We start from the raw sequence: 10,228 nt of genomic DNA on the forward strand, positions 1-10,228 counted from the left end.
ACCGAGCCAGCGAGCGAGGAAGAACATTTGCCATGACATCAGAACACGGGAGGCGTGTTTATTGCAGAGCTATCTGGTCACATTAAACAGGGTATCAGTAAAAAAAAAAAAAAAAAAAGTTGCTTTGACACGGTACATTATTGCACATCCCCGCTCACTGTTTTCCACATTCTGGGTTACAACCAAAATTCCCCCCCAAAATGGCTTCCAAATTCTACACACAACACTGCACAAAGACACCATTTTGTTTCCAATATTAAAAATAAAAGAAAAACTCACACAATCGCACGCAATTTTCTTTTTCCTTTGACTTTAGTCGAGCACTTGACTTTTGCTCGCTGTGTCGTTGCCGAGTGCCGTGTGTAGAATTTAAGTGGCGGACTTCATTTTGGTAAAAGACAAAAAAAAAAAAAAGTGAAGCCTTTCCCAAAGGAATCCGTCAAGCAAGCACGTGGCGGTCCGGCGTGGCGCCCGCCGCTGCTGCTGCAGTGCAATTCCCACCCAGAGAAAATGGAAAAGCAAAATGGCTCCGCAGCTGCATGGTCAGGACATTTGGAGGGCAGCTTTGAAGGTGAAGCTCGAGATGCTAGCAAGACGGCACTTGCCTCATTTCTGTACAATTTTGACACGTATATGAATGGTCATCATCCCGCAGCGTGTCAAGCTTTTTTCCAATATAGTCATGCGCTGTCCGTCAAAGGCCCCTGCTCGCTGTCAAGCCTTGGCCTCCAGCATTTCCAGGAAGAGTTTGTGCATGGGCACCTTGCCCTGCATCTTGACGCTGTAGAAGTGCTGCACGGCCTTGGTGGCCGTCTGCCGCAGGAGGGGCAGCGTCATGAGCAGCTTGCCCGCCCGCCGGGGGTCCTCCGGGTGCTGGCAGCCTTCAAAGTCCTGCAGGGCCTCGTGGAGGGAATCCTGCAGCCTCTGCACGGCCTCCGGGTTCTCGATGTGCATGGCGTCTGGAGAGGAGGTGGGGGGGGACACTTTTGAAGATTTGTCTCCACTTTGACTTGTTAGCGGCTAACGAGGCTCCTTAAATAAATGCCTCTGCGAGGACAGACGGGCCCGCTCTCTCGGGACCAGCGGCCGGCAAGATTTATTTCTTGGGCTAATACTAAAATAGTGTTTGCTAATGAATTCGGCAGCGGCATTGTGCTTGCGCTGAATGATGGCGTCCGTGGGCGGGCGGGCGGTTTGGCTGGCTGGCCCCCTTTACGTTAGCGCTTGCGTTTGGCGTGACGAGCGCGGCAGATGGAATGAAGCGCGGAAAACATGGACGGGAAATGACACGAGGGCGAAGGAAAAGGCTAATTGGGCTCCTAAGTGACCGATGAAGTCCACTCGCGTGCCTTTGGTGTAAATTGCGTTTGTATCTTGGGAAATGAACTGGGCTGCGCACATGCAAAGCGTCCCGTCACGCGCGTGCCCGACCGCCCGATGCAAGAAACAATTTCAGAGTCATCCGTCAGCAGCCCGCCGTCGATATGCGGCTAATTACAAAATCAATGGCTGAGAATTTCCACAGCTGTCGCACACGCACGAGAGCCCGCCCGAAAAGCCCCTGGGAGCTGGTTTGAAGGCCGCCCCTGCCCCTGCCCTGCACTCTGGCTTCGGTTCTCACACGTCTCCCGTTCCCGGCGCTTCCCCACAAATAGCAAGGGCTCAAATGCTAACGTAGAAAAAGCGCAGAGGGCCACGAAAAAAAGCTACGGGCTCAGCACTTTTTTTGCGTCCCTCAGTCAGGCGGGAGAAAAGGCCGCCACGGCAGCGGCGTCGCAATCGATCGTGCCGAGTGAAAAGCAAAGCGTGGATACGAGCGAGCGGTGGCGGCGTCTCGCCATTCTGCTCCACTTAACGCATTTTATTGACAGCCCCTGTTTTCCTAATGAAATGCTAAACATATCTGTGACAGCTCCTGTTATGGAGACGGACGCGGCCGAGTCATGAAAAGGCGGCCCTTCCCTCTCCATCTTTTTGTCCCGCCTTATCTGGCGTGGCCACAATTTCAGTTGATTTGCTTTCTTTCTTTGCTTTAATTGGACGCCGACTCGCATCGGACGGGAGGGCAGATCGCTCGCGTAGATATCAAATAAACGATATGTCGCAAACTACCGGTTTTGCACAGAGGGTCAAGAATGTAGGCCCGTTCCACGATCACAAAAAAAAGATGAACTGACCCGAGTTGGCCAGCGCGATGGCCTTGAGCGTGACAAACTCCTCCTTGTCCACGCGCAGCTTCTTGAAGCGCCGCACCAGGGGCAGGATGGCCACGTGCAGGTCCAGCAGGCCCGAGGTCCTGGCCCGTTCCTCGTCCACCGCGTAGTCCTCGGCGTAGACCAGCTCCTCGTCGCAGGCCAGCGAGCGGAAGACGATGCTCAGCACCAGGATCTCCATCCAGGCGCTCTGCAGGAGGCTCATCTGGTCGCCCAGCGACAGGCTGGAGAAGCCTGAAGGCCAAAAATCTCTCGTTCAAAATGTGACAGAGCTCATCAGAGCCATGGAAAGAAGCACCTGAAGCACCACAATAGCCTTCACTTCACTTCACTTCACTCCCGCCGCCATGCTTCTTATCAGGCAGGCAAACAGAGAAGAAGAATGAGCACTTGGCTGCGGTGGGGGTCATTGATTAGCAGATTGTAATCAGTCCAGCAAACGCCAAAGGGCCATCGACATCTGACAAACTGACAGCTGATGGAGGGAGGACAGGACAGGACGGACGGACGGACGGACTGGCGGGCAGGGCAGGGGAGGGGTGGGGTGATGTAAATACTGTAGCGCAGGCTGTCTCAGGAATTCAAACACTTGAGCCCCAAAAGGCAGGAAACAAAAGGCTTAGCGAGTATTTAGCGCAATCACACGCCATCGATGCGCGGGAAGCCCAAAAGCTTCACTCAAACAAGACACAAAAAAAAAAGACTCAGAAGCGCCAAGTTGTTGTTGTTGCTGTCTTTTTCTTCTTCTTCAATAACCGTCTTTGTAATTGGGGTCCGGAGAGCCTGCTCGTGTGATGCACGAGCCAACGTCCAAACGGGAGCAGTAATTGAACGTCTATCGGGCACGATGAAGCCCCGAGCTCAGCTCGGCTAAAAGCGACGTGGGTTCGCTCTCCATTCATCATTTTCCATCGAAGAGCCCTAATGGGCCTAATAAAGCGACAGAGGCAATAATGAGACCAGAGGGCCCCGGAGGGGCCAAAGACAAACACCATCTCTTCAATATCGATTTTAGATTTTGTTGCTTCAATTGCTGTTGATTTGATAGTTTATCTCCACCGAAGCGCGGCGGACATGTTTGGGTTGGTGCCGCGCCGTTTGGAAGGATCACAAAAGCATTGAGCAAAGCGGCCAGGCAGGCCAATGAGCCCGTTTGTCAGATCAATGAGCGGCATCTGCCGCCACCGCCGCCGCCGCCTCTTCTCTCCCAGCCAAGCATCTGCCTCCGTTGACGTCTGTACGTATTGATTCGATTTGAGAATATGGGACGGGCTTTTCCCCGAGGTGCTCACGAGAAGCAGATCATAAGGACTTTGCGCGCGCTACCTGGGATGTGCTTGGCCCAGCCGATGATGACCACCAGCTCGCGATCGGCCAGGTCGCACAAGGTGGTCAAGGCCTTGATGTCGCCGTCGGGCACGCCGGGGTCGGGCATGGCGTAGATCTTCTCGGGCTCCACCACCAACAGATGCGACACGATCTTTGTCACTGACGGCACGGAAAACGGACAATGTCGTTAGCGGCGTTTTGCAAGCGACCGCGATTAGCGAGGCTCAACTTACGGGGCTTTTTGGCCGGGGGCGGGACGGTGAGGTAGCCGCCGTTGTCGGCGTCCATTCTCCGTTTGTATTTCTGCCGACCCCCTCTCACCCGGTCCAAGCGGACGCCTGCGGAACAAACTCTATTTGAGCATGCAGGTGGCGGCGGCGGCGAGCAAACAGACTTTAAAGACGGTCAAGTGCTGCGAGATTTCCCAGCAACTCGTCTAAATTCCTTCTTGATTCCCCCGGAACACAAAAGGAAGGCGATTAGGATGCTCTTTCAATTTCCTGACACCGACTATCCACTAACCTAATTACGCTGCGCGCCCGCGGGGGAGCTTCTTGTTCCCAGCAAACACACTGACATCATTTTATGCCTGGCAGATTGAAGCTAAATCCCCACACACACACACACTCCGTTGCAATCGGACGCCTTCCACTGATCAATAAGGCTGGCAAATATACTCCTCTTTCTTTGGAACCTGCGTGGAGATTTAATTAGGCGGCAAGTGCAATGCGCTGGCGAGGAGACACCTGTGAGTGTTGCTGTACTGCCGGTCTAGATGTGCTGCTGCACCATTTTTACCCCAATTGCGGTTGTTGGGCCAGACGACAAAAATTCTTTGGCAAAATGCAAAACGGGGGCAAGCTTCTCCCGGTGGAGGAGAACAAGTGAGGTCGGACGTTCAGAAAGCATTTAGCGGATCGATACGGCAGCAAAGACAGACAGCGTGGGGTGGGGGGGGGGCGAGAGGGTTGGGCCGGTCGGTCGGACTTCCTAGGGGAACAACCTGCCGTGCGCAAACTGACCTTCTTTCAACATGCCCACTTTGAGACACTTCATGAAGCGACACGCTTGGCACGACTTGCGTCTCCGTTTGGTGATCTCGCACTCGTTGGTGGCCGGGCAGCTGTACTCGATATTGCCTGTCAAGCAAAAGGTGGACATTAGCGCCACATTGTGCACGCACACACACACACACAAGTGGCGCCCCCCCCCCTCCCCGGTTTCCTCATCCCACAGTCAGTCACCACTTTGTGTCAAGCACTTCCAAAAAGACGGCAGACGCTCATCCGTTTGGAAAAGGGAGGTCACATTGCCTGAATCATTTTAACGTTCTGAAAGAAAACATTTGCGCGTGCACGTGTGTCTCTAAAAGCACCAAGTTGTCACGGTAGCCTCTTAGTTAATCAGCTCTCGCGTCCGTCCACCTTTCTTTCCTCAGAGGACATTCGGAGTTTATTTTTCCCCTCGAAATGTTGATATATTATGATGCCACGCGTTCGCTCGCTCGCTCGTCCCCCTCTTTTAGCGAGGCCGGGTTCCCGCCTTGCCCTGCCCCGCCCCATTCCATTAAAGTGCCGTCCTCTTTTTTTATTTAGAGGACGCCTGGGCCTCCGACAACACTCATCGGTCCCTTCCCACGCTCAAACGGTGGCTTCACGTCACCCGACACCGAAGAAGAAGGTGTACGGGTCGGGCCGCTACCTTGTATGGTCCTTTTGAAGAAGGCTTTGCAGGCCTCGCAGGAGGCCACGCCGTAGTGGTAGCCCGAGGCCACGTCGCCGCACACCAGGCACAGCCGCTTGGGGATGGCGTTGAGCATGTACTCGCACTTGATGGCCGACTCGTCCGCCAGGCCCCCGGAGCAGTCGTCGTAGCGCCGCAGACAGGCTCCGCCCCCGACCCCCATGCCGTGCACGCCCGGGTTGAACATGGGCGGCGAGTCCAGAAGGTGGCAACCCCGGCCCGCGTTGACGTAGCCTCCGCTGGCGTCCGAGTTGCCGCTGGGACTGTGGCGGCTGGCCGTGTCCACCAGAGACGAGGACGGGCTGGACGGCTCGGTTTTCACGTAAGAACCGCAACTGGACGACAGGTGGCGCTCCTCCGAGGGCATTCTACTCAGCAGCCTGGACGCAGAAAGACTCGCATTCATCAAACCGTCTCATAAGAATAACCTTCAAATAGGTATTTGCAAACACACACACACACGCGCGCTTCGATGGCGAGGGCCACGCATAGATTTGCCACATGGATGAGGTCTCGGCACCTGCGGGGTGACATCTACTACGCTGGCACCTCCAGAGAATTGCTCTCCCCGCAAAGTCAAACAGAGCGCTCGCCTCGCCTCACCCGGCCCGAATGAAGCAGGCTTAAGCTGTCATTGGAGGGGCGCAGTGGTGAGGGACAGTTAGCATATTGATTTCATAAATAAACAGAGATGGCCATCGATCCGCTCTCGTCTTATTTTGCATTTCAATTACCGGCCGGAAGCTTAACCTTCAAACGTCTGCTCAGAAAGAAATTCCAAAGAGGACAAAAATAAAGTTGCATTATTTGGACTGGAGAGCTATTATTATTATTATTGCCACAAAACTTGCAAACAATTATTTCACATACAATTTTGAAGGTACCTGCACCTAACTTGCTTCTTCATTCTGAACATGATTTGATGAGGATTATTTTCTGTCAATGATAAGAAGGATTTGCGGCAAACGGGTTGAGTTCGATATTCAATTTGTCAAGTTGAGAACAACGTCGCTAGCTAGCCCTTGACCAAAATCGCGCGAATGTGTGTACTGCTACTCGAGTAACGCGTCAAGAGTCCTTCTTGCTCTCCAACTTTGCGTCAAGCTAACACTATTAATGTAAAGGACGTAGAGGAATGGAGTGGTGACCCCGACACACACCATCCAACATGACGATGCGCTTCCCGTTTCAGGCCAATCGATCCGGCCGTCGCGTTGAAGGTCAGATGTGGCAGATTATTTCCAAATCTTTGCAATGAAATTGCACATGATACTTTAAGGTGTGACTGAGGCCGTGCAAAAATCAGCAAAATATGAGGTGGCAAATTTGAATTGTCGGTGTGTGCGCAACTATACACAAGGCGAGGAGGGAGCCGCTAAAATTAGAAAGCGGCTCAGTGTGCCAGCACATGTGCTCCATTGGATGGATGTGGGAGTCTTTTTGCGCTGAAATGGAATAGATATACCATTCAAAAGTCATCACAAGCTACTTTTGGAATTTAAAGCAAAAAGAAGGAAGTTTGCAAAAAATCCGTGCTGATCAACAAAACAAAAAAAGTCACTGAGCGGCAAATTGGGGTGAGTCGCTTCCTTTTTAATGTCAATTAATATTAGAAAAGAACATTTTGCTGGACTTTCAAATGATGTGGAAATGATTCTTTTTAAAGATGTCATTAGTGTGTGTTGCAAAAGATTCTGGAAATGTCAGGACATTTTTGTAGAAAAAAAAAAAGGACGCAGGATTTTACGGCATCATCGTCAAAAGAAAACTTTGACAGGTTTTGCGTTTACAAAATACGAGGGACTGATGCTGCAGCATGTTTTCATTTTCTGTCTGCGCATAAAAAAAAATGGAACCATCAAAATGTTGACTGAGATATGAAATTTGCACTCGAGAATTCAAATGTTGTCAGGGGGGCCAATTTTGGAGCAGAATTTTGACATGGGATGCTTTGTTTTTTTTTGGGCGCTCTGACCCAAAAACGCCTACGTCGGACCGCAATTCAAGTTTCATTTGTTGTCGTCCACTTCCTGTCCCGGCTGAAATGGACACCCGGCCGGCGTGGAGGCGCAGCGTTTCGAGCGCATCGGGCAACTCGTGCTGCATTTTGCTGCCTTGGGACGGGCAACCACAAGTTAGGAATAAAAACAGAACAAAATCCAAAGTGAAGCCATTCCTTCTTCAAATTAAGATGATTGACCGATTTTAACTGCATTAAAAACGTATAATATGTATATGTATATACAAACAGACATATATATATATATACACATCGACAGAGTATAAAGTATAATTTTTTTTTTTTACGGATGACATTGAATGTTTGATAGAATTGCAGTTATTGTTTTGAGGCTTTTGGCTCATTAAAGGAAGGAACTTCTCTACTTTCCACCTGGAACAGAGCGGGAGCCGTCCCGTCCTGCAAGGCACTTGCTCGAGACTTGACTTGGAGTCAAAGATGCACCTACTGGTTATGGTAGCAGAGCGGGTCGGCGATGCACACTTCAGAAAGGTCCATCAGTCCGCGTGAAGCATTCCTGATGTTGCAGGAGGACCAGGACTAAAAAAAGCAAAAGCAAAAAAAAAACCAAACACACACACGCCCCCCCCCCCTGCCCTTCCAAAAAGAAGCCTGGAAAAGGTGGAGATCAGTTCCCAAGTCTCTGCATCATGTCAGGACGTCGCCGGGATGTTCGACTCCCCGCGACAAACTCCTCCAAGGCTTCTCGGGGGGAAGACGAGCGCGAGAAGTGAGGGATGAAGAGGCGGCGGAACCAAGCCACGCAGCTGCAGTGAGAGCGAGTCTCCATTGCTGAGGCGGGGGTGCTTTAAGCGGCGAGGGAGGGGCGTGCTTGGCTGAGGACGGCGCAGCCCCGATTGGATCACACTGGGCAGGGGCTGGCCCAGGGCGGGCCAATTCTTCCACAGACCCATTTTTTGGTCTTCATTCCTTTTTCTTTTACGTTCTTTAGACAAAAACAAGTTCTTGCCGTCAAATGAAAAGGACAAGTCGCTCATAGGCGTATGTTCTTTATCCTCGGTGACGACCGGCAAACTTTACCGCAGCTTACCGAGGTGCTGCGACTTCCGTTGTGTCTTTATTATACTGGTGGCCAAGGTGCACACACCACAAGGAATGAAGCAAAACAATACTTTACATCCTATTTCAAGATGTCACGGAGGTAAGTATGGAAACATGGGGTGTGCTGATTGGCACGAGACTGCCCCCTACATGACTGGAGTGGAAAAGCAGTTGCGTGAGAGAGCCAATATGGTAGGGGGTTGACACCAGCCAGCGAGAGGCACGTCCGATGGAAACGGAGTGTTTACGGCGCTTTACGGGCTCAACGCCGGCTTACGCCCGGCTAAAGGGTTCCTGTTGCGCTTTCATCGCGTCCGGCTTTGCTTCTGAAGCAACCGCCGCTGCTTCCCACACCGGCCCACCAATCGCAGGGGGTGGAATAAAAAGAAAAAAAGATATATCTATCTATATAAAAATAAAGATATTTTACAGTATCTTGCCCCCCCCCCCTTCCAATTCCAAACCACCATCAACCCACATTTTTCCCCCGCGATCAATACGAAAGCCATCATGCGCTCGTTAGCGATCAAAGCTCCCAAGCCTCAGGGACAAAGCAACCTCCTTATTATTCTTTTTTTTTTAAACTAACACAAATTCGAGATTTTCTTTAGCTGTCACTCTGGATGAGCGTCACGGGAGGCCAAAAGAAAGAAAGACAAGCAGGGGGCCGATGAATAAACTAAATTAAATTCCTGATCAATATTTTGGCATGAACGTACTTTCCGGCGGTGGGACGTTCTGCTGATCTGATTAAGACATCCAGACGTAATCAATAGAGGCGATATGCTGATATTTCTCATAAAAAGAAGAAAAACCTGACAAGTAGTGTGATGGCTGTGGAAATTGGACATTTGGGGTCATTTTCGAAAGGACAATGTTGGTGACGCTCATTTCGTGGAATTTATTTTGGGTTTTTTTTGGTGTCATCTGACCGGAAATCTATTGAGCCACGGCCAAAGCAAGAAAGACTAATCCAATCGAATCGTTGCGTCAGATTTGCAAGCCCTAAGCAGCTCACCGGCCTGCGCTAATTGCCTTTTCTCTGCAATTTGGGTGAGAAACTACTGCTGTTTTTAATCAAATTGCTTTGTTCCAAAGAAGGTGTTTTGACAAGAGCGTCGACTTTGCCCTTTGGCCGGAGGCCGACCAAGGTCAGCAAAAGTGGGCTGATCAATAAGACGGGCCGGGCCCCGCTGGCTGTCAAACATTTTGGGGATCACACTTGAGATGTCTCCATTAGCCCAATGGCAAACGGAGTCACCTCGAAACGGAAAGCGCAGCCGTGACATTGTGCTTCACCAGGCGGATCGATAGCTTCGTCTCAAATTCATTCCCACCTTCAACATGACCGTCTATCATTTGTCACGGCCGACCCAATGCGACGGGAAGACGCACGGCCAAAGTTGGATGAAAACTGTAGGAGATGAAAGCGCCACAATTCCGCAGGAGATCAGCTCCAAAACTTTGTGGCACTTAAATGGGGGAAAAGGTTCCTCTCATCTCGTCCCGATCCCGCCATGAAAGAGGCAAAAGGACGTGCACGTTTCTCTTTGGAGACACCTTAGCTGGCAAACTCCGGAGAAGATGAACAAGGACACCCGGATGGCATTCTCCTTCTCTCTGTCTGAGTTTGAATGAAAAATGGACTTTTGACATTCACGGGGTCAAACGCGAGCGTGACGAGCAGGTCGACCGAGCCCTGTCGGCGTATCGCAAGCGCAGCAGTCACATTGCTCCGTCATGCGCGCGGGCGGGCGGACGGACGGACGAACTGCTTACCAGACGCGGCGGGAACCTTTCATATTTCACGCTCAGCGTTTTTGGCCGGGCTAATTTTGGCAGCCTTTAAGGGGATAAAAAT

The 10,228-nt window shown here is 51.3% G+C and overlaps 1 protein-coding gene across 1 annotated transcript; it reads right to left on the bottom strand.

Moving 5' to 3' along the window:
* Window positions 1–72: 72 nt before the first annotated feature.
* Window positions 73–7,872, bottom strand: LOC147042057 (steroid hormone receptor ERR2-like). Its single transcript, XM_085937330.1, has 7 exons — window positions 7,754–7,872; window positions 5,244–5,665; window positions 4,565–4,681; window positions 3,776–3,880; window positions 3,540–3,701; window positions 2,178–2,447; window positions 73–959 (listed from the first exon to the last, which is right to left on the bottom strand). The coding sequence occupies exons 1-7, from the start codon at window positions 7,801–7,803 to the stop codon at window positions 715–717; spliced, it is 1,371 nt and encodes a 456-aa protein (XP_085793456.1). The 5' UTR covers window positions 7,804–7,872; the 3' UTR covers window positions 73–714.
* Between the last annotated feature and the right edge of the window lie 2,356 nt (window positions 7,873–10,228).

The sequence above is a fragment of the Syngnathus leptorhynchus genome, chromosome 18, assembly GCF_054491065.1.
Source record: "Syngnathus leptorhynchus isolate UIUO chromosome 18, UIUO_Slep, whole genome shotgun sequence".
Taxonomy (NCBI): Eukaryota; Metazoa; Chordata; class Actinopteri; order Syngnathiformes; family Syngnathidae; genus Syngnathus; species Syngnathus leptorhynchus.

What these genes read in the sequence shown, in the direction of transcription:
- LOC147042057 (XM_085937330.1), bottom strand. Translation starts at nt 7,803, where the DNA reads ATGGACCTTTCTGAAGTGTGCATCGCCGACCCGCTCTGCTACCATAAC. An exon ending in CCGCTCTGCTACCATAACCA is followed by an intron (nt 5,666 to 7,753) that starts GTAGGTGCATCT and finishes TTCTGCGTCCAG; the next exon opens with GCTGCTGAGTAGAATGCCCT. An exon ending in GCCCCCGGCCAAAAAGCCCC is followed by an intron (nt 3,702 to 3,775) that starts GTAAGTTGAGCC and finishes CCGTGCCGTCAG; the next exon opens with TGACAAAGATCGTGTCGCAT.